At 54.0% G+C, this 16,184-nt stretch overlaps 7 protein-coding genes across 7 annotated transcripts; 3 read left to right on the top strand and 4 right to left on the bottom strand.

The window, feature by feature from the left end:
* Positions 1-1,846: 1,846 nt before the first annotated feature.
* CH63R_06477 (Rgs domain protein) lies at positions 1,847-3,427 on the top strand (the record flags this gene model as incomplete). Its single annotated transcript, XM_018301452.1, has 4 exons — positions 1,847-2,096; positions 2,180-2,261; positions 2,318-2,499; positions 2,571-3,427. The coding sequence occupies 4 exons, from the start codon at positions 1,847-1,849 to the stop codon at positions 3,425-3,427; spliced, it is 1,371 nt and encodes a 456-aa protein (XP_018159302.1).
* A 678-nt stretch (positions 3,428-4,105) lies between these two features.
* On the top strand, positions 4,106-4,623 carry CH63R_06476 (uncharacterized protein; the record flags this gene model as incomplete). Its single annotated transcript, XM_018301451.1, has 2 exons — positions 4,106-4,132; positions 4,165-4,623. 2 exons carry the CDS (start codon positions 4,106-4,108, stop codon positions 4,621-4,623), a joined length of 486 nt encoding a protein of 161 aa, XP_018159301.1.
* Positions 4,624-4,649: 26 nt separating this feature from the next.
* CH63R_06475 (uncharacterized protein) lies at positions 4,650-5,872 on the bottom strand (the record flags this gene model as incomplete). The annotated part of the gene is made up of 3 exons (XM_018301450.1): positions 4,650-4,955; positions 5,522-5,553; positions 5,626-5,872. 3 exons carry the CDS (start codon positions 5,870-5,872, stop codon positions 4,650-4,652), a joined length of 585 nt encoding a protein of 194 aa, XP_018159300.1.
* Positions 5,873-8,054: 2,182 nt separating this feature from the next.
* On the top strand, positions 8,055-9,354 carry CH63R_06474 (uncharacterized protein; the record flags this gene model as incomplete). Its single annotated transcript, XM_018301449.1, has 3 exons — positions 8,055-8,277; positions 8,333-8,473; positions 8,525-9,354. 3 exons carry the CDS (start codon positions 8,055-8,057, stop codon positions 9,352-9,354), a joined length of 1,194 nt encoding a protein of 397 aa, XP_018159299.1.
* Positions 9,355-9,763: 409 nt separating this feature from the next.
* CH63R_06473 (uncharacterized protein) lies at positions 9,764-10,453 on the bottom strand (the record flags this gene model as incomplete). The annotated part of the gene is made up of 1 exon (XM_018301448.1): positions 9,764-10,453. The coding sequence occupies one exon, from the start codon at positions 10,451-10,453 to the stop codon at positions 9,764-9,766; it is 690 nt and encodes a 229-aa protein (XP_018159298.1).
* Positions 10,454-11,438: 985 nt separating this feature from the next.
* On the bottom strand, positions 11,439-12,983 carry CH63R_06472 (Riboflavin transporter MCH5; the record flags this gene model as incomplete). Its single annotated transcript, XM_018301447.1, has 3 exons — positions 11,439-11,868; positions 11,927-12,501; positions 12,597-12,983. 3 exons carry the CDS (start codon positions 12,981-12,983, stop codon positions 11,439-11,441), a joined length of 1,392 nt encoding a protein of 463 aa, XP_018159297.1.
* Positions 12,984-13,684: 701 nt separating this feature from the next.
* CH63R_06471 (uncharacterized protein) lies at positions 13,685-14,119 on the bottom strand (the record flags this gene model as incomplete). Its single annotated transcript, XM_018301446.1, has 1 exon — positions 13,685-14,119. One exon carries the CDS (start codon positions 14,117-14,119, stop codon positions 13,685-13,687), a length of 435 nt encoding a protein of 144 aa, XP_018159296.1.
* Positions 14,120-16,184: the final 2,065 nt, after the last annotated feature.

Below are 16,184 nucleotides of genomic sequence, written 5' to 3'. Positions count from 1 at the left end.
TTGTCCAATGACAGGTCTCGGTTCAGGGTTTTGTTGGTAGGATGTGTTGTGCGAAAGAGTGTGTTTGCTCCCTCCTCCTCGACTTCTCCCTTTGCGAGAAAGAGAATGCGAATGCACGCACAAACATGGACAGTTACAGTTGTCAGTTGAAGGGTGCTCGCTTGGACACAGCAGAGGCTAGAGGTGCATCTCGATGCATGACAGGACAACGATGTGGACGTAGACATGGACCGACCTGGATTAGTGTGAGATATGCAAAATATGCAAGCCAAGTGCGTGTCCCGTCATTTGTGCAATCAGGTTGCCCTAACAGAACGATACAAGCTGGAAGCCGCCTGTTTAAAAATAAAGGAAAACAAAATAAAAAGGCCAAGTCGGCGGCGGGGCGGGCCCTTGCGCAGGTTCATCCCCAAATCTCCTCTTCGCCTTCCGCTTCCGCTTCCACCGCCTCCGCATCCCTGCGTCCATCCGCCATTTGCGTCTTCCTCCCACGTGTTGACTTTGATAGCGTTGCTCCACATCATCAAGGCACCGCATCTAGCCCCAGGACAGCTCCTCGATTTTCTTAAAGTGCAGTCCTTTGCTGGAACCCGCGGCCGAAGCAGCACACTAAAGGGATCAATCATCAGGCCCGAGCTGTCAAACGCACCGCCCGCTGGTCCCCCAATCCAGCAGGATGGGCATCGCGGCTTCTTCGTCGTCGGCATCGTCGTTTTGGAAGAATTGCGAGTCGTCAGCCGGATCCAATGGTGCCTAGAAAGATGGCGGGAACAGACTCAATCACGAATGGAACTCAATATCTTGCCCCGCTCATCTACCCGGCCTTTGACCATAACCAGAACTCGCCCATCTTCGGCTGAGTCTCGAACTCTGAACTTCGGGCCGGCACAGCTCGACGTGACCTATTATGCGCAGCCGATTGGGGGCCTTCTTTGTTTGTCGTCGAGAAGGCGAGAGCGCGAGACAAACAAGATTCCGATCGGCCCAGTCGCTCCCCCTCTCCTCCCCCCCAGACACGGACAAGAGCAGAAAGCGATGAACAAGACTCCGCGACAGAGGAACGCTGCGGCTTGCCTGTGTCGCCACATTCGCATCCGCATCCGATGCTTGGCCCGAGGATCACGCCCCCCTTCAAATTGGCCTTCGTTGGCGTACATCTTTCTTCGTCTCAAAATCCAGTCTACTTGCCCATGATACATCGACGCCACAAGTGCAGTCATTCTTCAGCCCAATGCGGCATAGTGCGAGACGCCGACTGCCGAGCTAGAGAGAGGTACCTTTGAACAACGCCGCTTTGACTCGTCTCTCTGGATTCTGGATCCGGTTGGTTTGCCGCTCCGTCCGAACCCCTCTCCACCTCGAGCATCCCATGTTTGGACACAATAGCGCAAACTTGCTCTCTGCGAAGAGCCATGGCGTTTCCCTCCCTTCAGCATGTCATTCGTCAGTCGTCAGTCGTCATGAGACATGGCTGATGAACGAACAGATTGGGGATTTCTGCGGAGGACTCGAAAGGGTCTAACCAGGATCCACCGAATCAATCATCCCGTTCAAGATCGCTCTTTCACTTGACTTGGAGCCGTGGAGCTAGCACTCGGCCTCGTCGAGGGGTGAGGGTCGTCCACACAGACAATCCTGCGGCCCCGGGTCCAGCCTCATCTGCTGCATCGAGCGCCGCCGCGGCACATGCAAACAGGGGACGCTAAGTAGACTGGCACTTGATATATGACTGGGACGAACGTTCCTGACAAGACCTGCATCGTCACTGTCTTGCTCGCTCCTTTTTCCCCCCACGCCAAGTTGCACACACCATAGGCTGTAATTCCAACAAGAAGTCATTTTCGACATGGACGTAAGCAAAGAAAGAAATACGAGAAGGGAGGAGGAGGATACCGAAAGTCAAACGACCAAGTCGTCCAAGTTCACCCTCCACTTCCCCGAGTGGTTGATCTGGTACAAGAAGCCCGAGTATCGGGATTTCAAAGAGTATGCTGCCGCTATCAGGTCTGGAAAAAGGCCCATGAGCAGGGACGGACGAGAAAAGAGTCCTATCCCGGCACGGTTGAGTTTGGAAAAGGTTCTCGCGAACGAGACATGTAAGTGCACCCAAGAAAGAACACCATGCCCGAGTAAATCCCGTTTTGCTGCGACGAACGAAACTGACACTCTGGACCATTAGGCTCTCCCATGTCACTGTATGACTTTTACATGTATCTCAAGTACATCGAGTTCTCCCCTGAGAACCTCGAGTTTTTCGTTTGGTAAGTTGACTTTCATCTTTATGCCAAACCCAACAAAATCTGATGGTGGGACCCAGGTTCCGCAACTATCAAGCGTCATACGCAAAGACAGGAAGCCTCAATAACTTCCCCCTCGGCGAGAAGGAAGTCGAAAAGTCAACCTCATCTAGGAATAGCTTGACGGATAGCGCCATCGACACAGCCGCCCTAAAGCTCCCATCTATCCAAATGTCCGAGTTCGAATGTGATCCCGATGCAGGTAAGCCGCCCGCCACATTGACATTGATCACCTTGCCTGCCGTTGATAACATGAACTAACAATTTTTCAAGCCGACGAGACCATGACCAACATCGTGCACCTCATCGCCCCGGAAACCGCCTGCCAGCCCAACAGTAGAGTCGGTCCGACCGGTCGCGACCGCATCAGGTCATGGGCCAACGCCTGCGCGAAGCCCGTCTGCTCCAACAGCGCCCCCAACGTCATCCCGGCCCGCATCGCCCCGAATTCCGCATACCGCGCCGAGCTCAATGCCGTCGTCAAGAACTTCCTCCTGCCCGGGTCGGAGAAGGAGCTCAATATCCCGCCCGCGCTGCGCGACCAGGCCCTCCTCGACCTCCAGCACTCGTCCGACCCGGCCCACCTCAAGCCCATCGCCGACCACGTTTACGGCCTGCTCAAGAACTGCTCGCACCGCAACTTCGTGAGACTCGGCGTTTCCAACGGCACCTTTGAGACGCTCTGCATGGCCACCAGCATGGGCATCGTCCTCACCATCGCCGGCTTCCTCTGTGTCCTCCTCCGTGCTTTCGTGCCGTTCATGGGCGCACACAGCCGATGGAACGCCTTCGCCCCCTGGCCCCTCTGGTTCGTCGGCATGTCCCTCATCCTGTCGGGCCTGCGCGGAAGCTGCTTCTTCCTGCTCCTCTTCACGAGGCGCCAGCCCCTCCCCTGGGAGCGCTTCGACGACAGCGCCTCGCTCCTGTCGCAGCGCACGGGGCTCATGAAGTTCCTCTCGCGGATGATGATCTTTGACCGCAAGATCCGGGTCAAGGACGTCCACCTGCGGCGGCTGCAGCACAAGATCGTGCTTCAGGCCATGGTTGGAGGCGCCGTCTTTTCGAGTTTGAGCGTGTTGCTGTTCGTGCTGCTGCCGGTCTGGTCACAGACGACAAAGTTGGGCATCTGAGGGGGCGGAAGCCGCGGTTCTTGACAGTCAAAAAAAAAAAGTGCTGCTGGAGTTTGCTTAGAAGGTTCTTAATATCGGTAATGGTTATTTAGCGCTTGATATCCCGGGGCGGCCAAAATCAGACTATTGTCTCTTCATCTCTTCAATCAAAAGATTGGTCGGTTCATCAAAATCTCATTGCTCAGCTGCGAAGACAAGCTGGTGAAAGGATATACATACACTTGACATGATTATCTCCTCACATCCCAGCCGAAAGTTCACGAGCTGCAACTTGGTACTGCTTCAGGGTTCCAAGTCAAAGACTTGGGCGACACACACACATGTTTGTATCTAGCGAAAGGGATCTCCTTTTCCATGTTCACTGACGATCACCAAGCCCCAAGATCACCGAAATGAATACAGCTGCTATCATCCCTGAGTTTGACTTCCAATTTGTCTCCCGGTTTGCCGCTTTCTCTGACCCACTCTCAGAAGCCGCACAACATTTCCATCGAAACGAGTCCCTTCTCCTCTTTCAGCTGACGATCATTGTAGTCAGTGACAATGTTATGCCAAGCCTCACGGCGCTGTTGTTCGCATTCCATGGTGGTGGCCGTCCTGAGGCCATCTTGCTCTGGCCGCAAAATCTCGTTCTCTCGCTCCGGCTGCCTGGCGCGCTTCGCAAGTTTCAGGTCGTCCATGGCGAGAGGATCCTTGACCTGCAAAGTGAGTCTTTGGAAGTTCATGTTTCATGATAGCGTCCGGCTGCTCGTCTTCTTCTGGCCGTTGGCCTGCTCGCCCTCGCGGGATCGTTCGTGTTCGGCATAGACAGAGAGTATGTGCCTCGCGGTGGCGAGAGGGAGAGGAATGGGTACAATACCGGCGCCAAATGCAGTCGAGCCGCTTTAGAGAACAAGAACAAGAACAAGAACAAGAAGAAGAAGAAGAAGAAGAAGAAGAAGAAGAAGAAGAAGAAGAAGAAGAAGAAGAAGAAGAAGAAGAAGAAGAAGAAGAAGAAGAAGAAGAAGAAGAAGAAGAAGAAGAAGAAGAAGAAGAAGAAGAAGAAGAAGAAGAAGAAGAAGAAGAAGAAGAAGAAGAAGAAGAAGAAGAAGAAGAAGAAGAAGAAGAAGAAGAAGAAGAAGAAGAAGAAAAGGGCTTCCCTCTGTGGCAAGCTCAATCCAGCGGTTGACGAGGCCCCAGAGCCTAGTATATGTTAAAATGATTTTGCTCAGGGGTTGGAAGACTATTGGATTTTGAGAAAGTTGATACGAGCCTTATTGTAGGTACTTATCCCATAGGAGAGGTCATGCTTGCCATTGACCTCGTGAAGAGAGGCCCAGGCTGGGTCGGTGGGGACGAGACGTTGGAGAATCGCTTTGTACAGCTTGGGGGTTAGGACTCGAGCGTAGACGACCTTGCCGGCAATTTGCTTCAGGGAAGGACTGCACTTGAGCTCGGCCAGCGCAGCTTCGTAGACATCGCCCAGACGCTCGGCGACGCAATCATGGTCGTCAGGAAACTCGTAAGAACGGTTGAAGGTCGGCGTTGTCTAGTGGTAAGGGTTGGCGCGGAGGAGCTTCCACCACTGCTTGTGATTCAGTCCCAGGATGGTATCCTGGAGAGTGAAACCCGGCCGGTTCAGGTTCTGTTGTTATGATTTTGCGGTTGTTTTCTCGCTCCCGAGGGTCACCGGACTCGATCCAGGAAAGCCCAGCCACATGCCTAAGCGTGGCGTACTACCTGTGACTGGACCTCCACATCCCTTTACCTCGTTATCCGGCCTCCGAACGATTCACGCCCGGGCCTGTCACGTCCATTAGGAGACCAAAGAAGACAAGCTTGACACGGATGAGAGTGGGAGACGGATGAATTGAGCCCAACGTCTTTTTAATTGCCAGTACACAAGACACAATAGGACACACTTCCGAGTCACCGACCCCTTTGGCCCAACCTTGAAGTCCAACCTTGAAGTCCAACCTTGAAGTCCAACTCCTTTTGTTAGCCCCACGCGAAAGGTCACGGGTCGGCTAAGCAGGTGCGGTGGCAAGGAAAACCCGAAGGGAAAAAAAAAGTACCCGACTCCTTCTCTTCAACTTCACTCCTCAGAAGGATGACACGAGTATCAACACCGCGCAACACGCGAAAAGCTGAGCGCGTGCGCTCAGTAGATTAGCGGTATCTTCACTGGAGATCCGCAGAATCATTGAAGGAGTCCATACCTTTAGACATGAAAAGCTTCATCAGTGATGAGACATAGCTGTTGACGTTGGGGCTCGGCTTTTGCTGGGACCTGACCGTGAATCTGCAGTTCAAGATGTCGTCTGAGATGAGACGCTGGGGCAAGAATCGATGTTGAGGAGCGAGGTGGACTCGGAGTGGGAGGAAATGGACGTACTGCAAGGAAGATGTCGTGTACAAGGGCGAAGAAGACGAAGACGATGATGACGACCACTCGCTTGTGTACATGAAGAGGAGCTGGAAACTGCAGGGCGGATAGCAAAGAAGAGGAGATGGAGGATGGAGGATGGAGATGAGGACGAAGATGGAGGACGAAGATGGAGGACGAAGATGGAGGACGAAGATGGAGGACGAAGAATGGAGGTTGATGGAGTTTATGTAGTCCTAAAAATCATTTGCGCTTTCCGTTCGTGGATTTTCTGATCTTAGGCTTCAACTTCCCTCGGGACTGCGCAAAATCAGGCTTGAGCAATTGGAAATGGAAGGAAGGCGTATAGCATGGAAGGTACATGACAACGGCCAGTGATGCTCCTTCTGGAGAATACCTCCTGTGCGTTCCATCCCTCAGGAATGTCCATCGATGTGAGTGAATCTATCGTGACTGCCCGACGTTAGTCTGCGATCGAAGGACGGAAGTCGTGGTTTCGCCTGCGTCGCCAGACCTCGACGCTGCACAGCAGCTTGGCGGACGCCCTCAAGGCTCCTTCTTCTGCGCAGCTACGGTAGAATCTCTCCATCAAGGCTCGTGACTGGCATCTCCCCTCCCATCGTGGAAAAGCAGTGACTCTTGCCACTTACACCGGCTCAGGTCAATAGCCGACAGCAGGCAGCATGCTCCTCCAAGTGACCACAACAAGCAGGGGCCACGAGCACATTAGCAAGACAACCGTCGAACGCCAGATCGTCCCCTGTTGCCCGGTCTTCTGCGCATGGACAAGTTTATCTTGCCTTGATAAGGCCGCATTCTAGTCAGACGAGAAGCCTGGTTGCCGGTCCTTCTGAGATGCCTTCCTTCTTTGTACGTTCGCTGGGTGTTAGGGAGGGCGATTGGCCTCTTTCTTTTTTAATCCTTTCCGGCCTCATGTGAGAAGCAAGTGAGCTTGGGCATATCTTTCCCCAGTCCAACCAATCGTTCCTACCTCAGCTTTTACACTGCCTCTTCAGTGACATGGCATATGTCAGCTCTTGCTTCTGTCTCTGGAAAGGACGATAAAATGCACTTTCTCATATTAACGACGATAAAGGCATCTACTTGAAGCCTAGTGTACCCTCACGAATTTTTCACTAGAAAGTCCTCAAGGGAAAGAAACGGCGTTCGCGTGTTGACCCAGAACGCGGCACGTGGAATGTGACGCCTCTTTGCTCCTCCCAGACCGAGCCCACGGCCACCCAAAACATCTCCACAACAAGTCGGGCTCCTTATTGATGGGTGGATTACATCGAAGGCTCTCTTCACTCGCTCGCCCTGCACCCTACTTACCCTGGCCTCCCCTCAGGCATCACTTTCACGAGTTAAGAGCATCCATACGGGTGAGCACTGAGCAGAAGGGCGAGGCAACCGCACTTAAGCACTAGAGTGTCTTGCTATTCAGTTACCCACGTCGGAAGTCTTCCTCAAATCCGTGTCCACCTTCATTCTATCCCGGCCGAATGTGGATCTTATTCGAACTAGTTCACATGTCCTATGGTATGATCCATGGACCATCCTGTCTACGTGGCGGGTCGGAAGCTTTGAGAGGGGATGCTCGTAGCCAATCCATGACATTGATTCGATGAACTGGTGGTTTCTTGCCGAAGTTGGATAGCTCTCACCGAACAAAAATGACGATTTGCTGGTCCCCATTGCCGTCAGACTTTCCTGTCAGCCCCGTCGGCGTCGATGCTAGTCACGCCCAGCCTCCGCTTCCGGCCTCCCACCGAGTCCTCTTTGTTTCCGTCCGGGGAGGATCGCAAGGCTGAGACGCCCCGCGTCTATCATTCGCCCATTGTCGCCCGAAGCCGTTTACCAGTTTTCAGCTCAGTTCAAAAGGACGCTCCCCGCGCGGGGAAAGCGCAGCGATGTCCACCGGTGATCTGAGACACTGCGTTGCGGACCCGAACGCAAACATCTGGCAACCCTAAGCTTAATACTTCACTCGATTTTTGGTGTTAATTTGGCCTGTGAAATAGACCCTGGCGAGCTTCTATTTAAAACCAAGACGACCCGCTCACTTTGACGACCTCGTGCGCGGCACGAGTTCCTTAGCCAGTACTTATCACGATTATCACGATAGTCTCACAACCCCAGGTACCATGCACCTCTGTTCTACCCGTCTTAGCTGGTCTTGAAATCACAGTATTCTATCTCAAGCGGGCATAATTGAGCCCTGTTTTCCACATTGGTCATAGCCACGGCGCCCATTTCGCCACCATGGTATCGATCAAGTGTCTTCTCCCGCTCGCGGGGCTCATTGTTGCGGCCCTCTCCGCCGAAATTGCTCGCTTCGATCCGGGCCTGGCTACCATGACAGCCCTGCCCCGAGATGTCATGGTTAACCCCTTCGAAGCCGAGCCGACGCCGCCCCCGCATGGGCGGTTCGCAGTCATGGCCTTGAAGAGACAAATCAGTCCTACCTGCGGGTATTTCGAGACCGGTATGCCTCGGAAACCTGATGAGTCTCTGTTGTTTCTAACCTCAACCATTGACAGATGGCTCGCCTTGGGTGTGCGAAACGACTCAAACCTGTGCCACCAACGGAAGATACTTCGGCTGCAGGCGAGGCTCCATACCCGCCACTGCCTGCAGAGAATACACGGATCCCGTTTGCTCTCAGAGCAGCCAGGGTATCGGTACCGTTTGCTGGTGAGACTTCCAACACCTACCTCCCTTCTGGGCTTAAGCTCTTGGGTATGCTCGGCTCACACGAGTTCCAACCAGCAACTTTGACATTGCATATCCCTTTTGCATGACGGGCTTAAAACTCCTGGGCCGCGATACCGTATCGACTCTCACCGGCTTCCTGTGCGCGAATAATAGATTCAGGGGTAGCCGGTATATCTTGGTGGACCCCCCCATTACGACGACCACTAGTGCAACCCCTTTAATCACCAGCACAACCACTGTATCCCCCAGTCCTAACAGTACCCCACCTACCGGGCCCTCAGCTACTCCAACTGAGACTACTTCTCCGGTGCCATCGGGCCCGCCTGTTGGCGCGATCGTGGGCGGAGTCGTCGGTGGGGTCGCCCTCCTGGGCGCCATCATCACAGCCGTGATCTGGATGCTAGCTCGCAAACGCCAGAAGGGCAGAAACAACAACAGCAACGGTAACCCCGATGGAATGGCACCCGGCGTGAGCCAGCACTTCCCCCACAACGGGATGGGCTACTCCGGAGCCCCGATGGAAGCACAACTCTCTAGACAGACCACCGGATTCGACGCGTCCAAGGGCAACTACCAATCCACCGTCACCCCGGCGGGGGTCGGGCAAAGTATCCAACACCACCATGGCTACTCCCACCCCATGCCCGCACCTTCAATCATGTCGACGAGTACGGCTGGACCGTATCAGCCGCCCGTCTCGGCGATACCGCAAAGCCCCGAGGCTGCCCCAATGTACAACGCAGTCCACAACGGCCATGCCATGCAGTACACGTCCGAGGTGCCTGCTATCAACAAAGCCGGCACCGGCAACAATGCCTCAGAGCTTCCATCTCCGAATTATAGGTGATTTAAAATTACTGAAGGGGTGTTCAAGCGAACAAAGCATTAGGCTGGCCCATTCTGGATGGTTGTGCTTCAGTATTATTTAGTCAATTATGTAGCATACTCGCTGGTTTACTGAATTGAGGCTCTTCTGTCCATGAATTGTTTGAACCACGCGAAGAGTTGATTTGATCCGTTACTACTCTGTACTCTGCCGTTGAACAACACGTGGGTCTTGAACCTACACTTCCGTCTAAAACGAGTCAATCCATGAGTGGTTCCCGCTCATGCGCATGACCCAAACCAGAATAGCCCGATAGTGGATGAAGTCGACTCTCATTAACGTTGATCTTCAGCCTGCTTTATTGTAGATCTCCCCTTTCGTTGTGGACAACTTGCCGTCATGCCTCGATCCAAGTTCTTGTTCGTCCATCTCACGACGCAGTCCCAGGTGACGCCATGTGACTCCCCTCGCCATGCTGCCCACCCGATCCGCTAGGGCGCCGTGACTCGGCGATGGCTCCAAGGTTTTTGCGCAACAACGTGATGGCATTCAATGGTGCGAGGTCCCCGTTCTCGTACACGACGTCGAACCCCAAGTCTTCGCGCGTCCGCATACGCGCCGTGGTAGCGATGGTGTTGACTAGCCGCAAAACGTCCCGCACGGGGATGCAGAGGGCCTTGACGTTGTTTGGAGGAGAAACGTCCCAGTAGACCCTCTGGACCGAGCCGTCCCCCTCTTCTGCCTCGCTGCCGGGTGACGATTGCGGAAGGCTCAGGTCAAAGGTGATGAATGACACGGGTAGGACCGCGCCGACGGCCTTACGCCACGCTTTGTCGAGAATTCTGAGGTTGAGGTACTCATTGCCCGGGGCTGTGGAATAGGTGCCGTCCCCGGAGGAGACAGTCATCGAGGTGAGTGCCGAAGAAGGGTTGCGGCAGGCCGCCAGCACCGCGGGCTTGGCGAGAGGCTGGAGGAGAACCAGCTTGATGTGTCGTGTTAAGGGTAGCGAAGGTGGTCTGGGTTGCGAAATATCCACGGAGAGGTTGGAGAGCCCGAGTGCGAGGCCAAATTCCTCGATTTGACTGGGGTCCGTTATAAGTGCAGGCTCCTCAGAAGCCATGGCGGAGGACTGGGGTGCTTCGGTTATTGACTGAGTCGGTCGCTGGGTATGTATTTGTGTATTGCGAGTCGAAAAATAAACTCGGAAAGTAGTTGTCTGTGGACGATATTGGCGTTGATCAAATTCGTCAATGTGAAGGCGAAGTTGATGTTGCCACAGCTGACGTTGTTGGGGTACGGGAACAAGACAATCAGACAGACATATCGAGACAACAAAGGCCATTGGCCGGATGGAAGTCGCTGCCTGTTGCCAAGCGGTTGGTGACTTCCCCCTCCCCAGAGTGTTAGGAACATGCTGACGTAATAGAAACCTAGACAGTGCGGTCATAAGTGTGGTAGGTAGCGAAACGCGACTTCTATTAACAAGTATCTCCTCTGTTGCAACTTTACTGTGAAAGCAGCGTAAGCTGGATTGTAGTTGGTGATAATCAGCATCAGCAATAACCTTAACCAAAGAGTCCGCTTTCGGCCAAGTGGGTCAATAATGCCTGCCTTAGATTACTTGCCTGTCTCAGATGAAGCTATTCACATGGGAGGAGAGCCACCACAGCGGCTCCGGCACATGGGGTCATCGAAGCAGGAGCCCCAAGGCAGGCTAGCAATTACTTCAACCTATTTTAGACACTTAAAGTATGCTTCCTGTTTTAATTTCGCCGGCAGTGGTATGGGCTTGTGCTCGCCTATCTAGGAAGTTCTGACGGAAAGCGGCTGAGTACATCGGAAGAGTTGCGAGTGGGATTCGCTGAATGGGGGAGTATTGGCGCGTTGAAGCTCCAGTCTTGGAAGCAAGAGGTTGTTATCTTAATGAAGTTGCATATTGCCTCGACTAATGCTTTTACTCGGCCGGTTAGTCCACTAAAGCTGCGCCAGCTATGGTCCGTATCGGTCCAATCTCAAAGTTCCTCACAAGACCAATGATTTCTCCATGGCCGTTTCTCATATCCATGTCGTTATAGGATGATCTCAGTGGAAAGCACTAATCGGCATCAAACCTTTTTCAACTTGAAGCCTCCCGCCTGCACATGCCGCGCCGACGCGAAAACGCCCGCCGACGCCAGGATCGAGAACCCACAAAACAGCTGCAGGCCCAGGTATTCTCCCCCACGCGCGTCGACGATGGCGCTCGCAATTGGGCTGCCTGTGAGCGCGCCGAATGACTGGAACGCGAACGCGGTGCCGGTCCGCGCGCCGATCTCCCTAATGTCGGATATCTGGGCGATCAAGGTAGGCCCGATGGACGTCAGGCCCGAGGAAAGGAAGCCGAAGGCCGCTGTGAAGACGAGAATGCCGGCGTTGTTTTGGATCGGTATCCAGAGGGCCAGGCAGGCGATTCCTGTCAATGTGGCGATGATGATCATGATATTGTACCGGCCTATCTTGTCTGCGAAGAGGCCAGGTACGACACGCCCGATGATACTGTGACCCGAGGTTAGCATGGGCGATCGAGGGATGAAAAGAAGGCTGGTTGGCGTACCCAACGGCATGCATGATCGGTAACAGGTAGATGACAAGATTGTCATCCATGCTTTGTGCTTTGGCCTGCAGGATGACAAAATTATACGGAAGGAATAGCCCCCAGAAGACCAAGAACAGTCCGAACACAGTCGACATCATTGTCGGTTCCCGGATGCCCCGGAAATATTCTCCAAAGTCCACCGGCTTCTTCTGAGGCGGGAGTCGAGACTTGACAGTAAAGCAGGCGACGGTGAGAAGCCCGAGGAACATGAATCCGACGGCGCGCATCGCCCAGGGGAACCCGACGGAGTCGATCAGCCTCGGGATCATGATGGGCAGGATGATGCCGCCAAACGAGGAGCCAGACATCATGATGCCGAAGGCAGTTGCGCGCCTGCGATGAAACCAGGTCACGAGACACGACATGCTCGCGCTGGTCACGGCGCTGGCGCCGATGGGACAGACGATGCTCTGCGCGAGGAAGAACTGGTAGTACTCGGTTGCCAGGGACACCATCATCATGCCAAAGACGTACGTCACGGTGCCGAAGACGAGGATCCAGCGTGCGCCGTACTTATCGAAGGCGAAGCCCCACTGATCTCCGAGGTCAGCTCTGGTCGGGCTCTCGAGTCTTGCGGGAACGGGGACTCGTGGGGGCCAAGTGTCAACTGCGACAAAATACAACGTACTACGATGGGCATAAAGTTCAAGGTCCATTGCATGAAACTTGTGATCCACGAAATAGTGGACGAGGAATACTGGCGGAGCGCGTGGTTGACGTAGTACGTCTGGAAGACACCGATGCTGTTGCCGAGGCCGAAGGTGCAGAAGAGGACGCACCACGTGCCGAACAAGACGACCAGCGCCTCTCTGCCGCCCTCAGGATACTCGTCAGCGTGGATTGCGTTGACGCCAGGGCTCTGGACGGGGGTGATTGGGACCGGCTCGGGATGACTCTCAGGATCCGTCCGGGGAGGATTCGGCTCTGGGCTTCCCCTCACTTCGGGCGGGGCCGAGCATCGGGTTTCGTCAGCGGCCTCAGCGCCCGGGCCCGATGTCGTCGTGGCTTTCCCCATTTCGAAACGGTGCGGAGCTTCGGGGGGCTGGGGTTTTAGAAACGGAGCATCCTGAAAGCCCGGGGAAATACGACCCTCGAGCCTGTTTGGATCCGGCGGCCGAGTCTTAAATACCCCAAGGCGGGAAGGGAAGTCTGGGGGACCGTGGGGGTGGTTGGAAGGCGAGGTTGTGGGGATCCCGGGGTGATGATCCTCCAGCAAGTTTGTCATTACCTAATTGTTGGGCGAAAAAGGGTAAATGCATTTCCACCATTCATTTCGTCTGCCAATGGTGACATGTTGGCCGCCGGTTTCGCTTCTCGCCTAGGGCAGACGCATCAAGTGCGATGTGTTGGAAGATTGACAACAGTCATACAGGAGTGTAGATAGGATAGATTGAAGATGCTTACAGGCATTCTGAGACGGGAACGGAAGTAATTGTTGCGTCTAATATGAACCAAGTAGCGCATCTCTTTTCTGGCGTAGGGGAGGACGCCGCTTCGTTGAGGTCGACCAAGGTCGGCAAAGTCCGACCAAAAGCTCCCAACACTTCGCAACGTAACGTAAGTCACTGTTCACAAGCACACGGCACTTCCGCCGAGGTAGGAGAGGGCCAGAGGAAAGAATACTGGTGTAATTCCGGTACTTTATCGCCACAAAATGTCCTTCCAATCTTATTAAACCCAACCCCAAAGCTAAGTACTTTTTGTTTATTGTCCGGGCTATTCTTCAGTCTCTATCACGTCCGAACTCGCCGGCGTAGGCATCTGGCCATGATGCTTCGTGTGCTCGCGTCTCAGATGTGTCTTGCTGATGCTGTGGTTCGCAAGCCATTTCATCTTGCTCTTGAACCGCAGGATGTCCGTCACGGAAGACCTGTCCTTGGACAAGGCAATCCAGCGGTCGACTGTCCTCAGCAGTCGTCCGTACTGCCGCTCGACCGAGGGCGACATCGTCACGGTCCCAGCGTTGATCAGATACCGCGTCCGCGACTCCGAGTAAGTGTTGACCAGGTCGTAGATGTTTTTGCAGGAGACCTGCGATCGCCAGGTCACGTCCCGGTCGGCAAGGACGCGCTGGACTTTCTGCCACATCTTGGGCTTCGTCGGCTTCATGCCCTCATTGGCGTAAAGGACCCCGACGGCGGCACAAAACATAGCCTCGACCTAAGCGAGACATAGTTTCGCATATGCTCGGAGGCCATCGGAATGTCGGGTAGCCAGGCTTGAGTAGGTCTCGGTGGGTGCGCAGGACAACGACAAAGCCCTTGTTCTTGTTGTGTATGATGATGTCGGGCAGGCTGAAGCCGGGATACTTAAGGTAAGGCTGTACTCGGAGTACCTCGGAGCTCGGGGGTCCTGGGGACTCGTCGGGAGTCACGGGCGAGCAGGTTTCCGATCGCTAAGGCGGAAGTCAGTGACAGTTGAGCTTGAGGTGATCGAGATTCTCTCAACGCCGCTCACCACAGGGCTGGGACGGAAAGGCAGTGAAAACTGTCGCCCAAAAGAAGGAGTCGAAGCCCCCGAATTATCACTCGAGAGGTAGAAAGATGAGCTCATCTGCGAAGAAAAGAAATTGAGATTTAGAAGATGCCGGTAGAGGTTTAGTTGGATGGCTCACCTTCCATGAAGCTGGGGGAGAGAGGTTTCAGACCGGAGAAGACAGCTTTTGAACAAACAAAAAAAAGCTCGTAAGAATTGCAGATTACCGCATAAGAAGCATGAGAAGCAAGAGAAGAATGAGATAGTACGTCGGTTCGGCCTAGGACGAAAGGCGGCTCGGTGAGTTGAGTTGATAAGTTGGTGAGTGAGCTGGCAAGCACGGGCCTACACTAATGAATCTTCACCTACCTCTCACCGAGATTTCGTGCCTTCCTCAGACAGTTGACCTCGTTGCCCTTTGAAAGCAACACAAACTGACAAGCAACTACCCTCAATAATTTAGAACATAAAGTAAGTGGTGTCTTGGAGATATCATCAAACTACGAGTCCAAAATGGGTAGATTCGTTCATGATGAAATACCGTCCACGACAATCTCACTTCACGCTACGTCGTGATGGCATGGAGAGGATGACGGAGAAGCTGACAGAAACTCAAGATTTGCGGAGCCTGATTCTTCAGAAGTGCCACTTTCCAAGTCCTGTCCGCAGCGTCTTGCTTAATCCTAATTGGAAGCTCGTCTTCAACTTCCTAGTCCTATGCATGAACAATGCCTCACGTGCATACACCGTCACCGCGGACAAGCGAGAACGAGAGGAAAGCCATTTCAGCAACCGATCAAGAAGTTTCGCACCCGCAACCTGCAACTCCGAGGCAGTGAGGCGGCAGGTTATTCTCAACGCGCCGTGTTCCTGTGGTTAACCTGGTACTAGTCCTCGCAACGCCGGGCTCATGATAGGGGGCCCAAGTAAACGTGTTTACACTCAACAGTTGCGCCCTATACCGAAGCTACATCGACGAAAAGCCCCGGGATAAAGCAGGTTTTTACCGCCCTACGTCTCTTGATCCAGATTGCGGACAGATCTCGATCCGGCTTCAATTTTGCAATTCGCGAAAACGGGTACGGCAGAGCTGGTTGTTTTCCTTGATGTGTCAGTGGGGTTTAGTCTCGAGCATACTTGGTTGCTGAGACGAGGGCCGAAAGACGCGCCCGCGCCAAGACAACTCCAGATCTTGAGTCTCGAGTAATATTAATAATTCCGTGTGGTTGTCAGCGTCACATTTCACCTGACATGACTCCGGGTCCCGGTTCGCGCCGACCGACGTGCCCCAGTCTCGGTGCGCGCGGAAAAATGGGAGTTTCTCAATCGCCGAGGAGGAGCTAGCACAATTTGTGTCGGCTCGGGGTCCGGAGAAACCAAGGACTGAGATGGAAATTAGTGGGAACCCGATGTCATCGAGGGCACGTTGTCTGGCGATTCTTGCTGTTTTGTTCTCCTCTCATCATCTGCCGTCGCTTTGACTCACTGATTGGAAAGTCTTGTTCATCTGAGACAGTGGAGCCAATGTCGGTCGTCCGAAAGCTCGCCACACACCACCGACCGCGCATCCAAAAACAGCCTTGATCCGCATGGCCAACAAGCTGGGTGCAGAATCCTTAAGGGCCAGTCAGGCACAGGTCTTCAATACGAGTCATATGTTCCTCGGGGCATTTTCCTCAAGCGCGACGTGCCCGTGGGCTTCCACACTCTTGTTCATGCACCTCCATATCATCCGGTTCGA

Source organism: Colletotrichum higginsianum, chromosome 4, assembly GCF_001672515.1.
Source record: "Colletotrichum higginsianum IMI 349063 chromosome 4, whole genome shotgun sequence".
NCBI classification, from domain to species: Eukaryota; Fungi; Ascomycota; class Sordariomycetes; order Glomerellales; family Glomerellaceae; genus Colletotrichum; species Colletotrichum higginsianum.
This window is presented reverse-complemented; position numbering and strand designations above follow the sequence as displayed.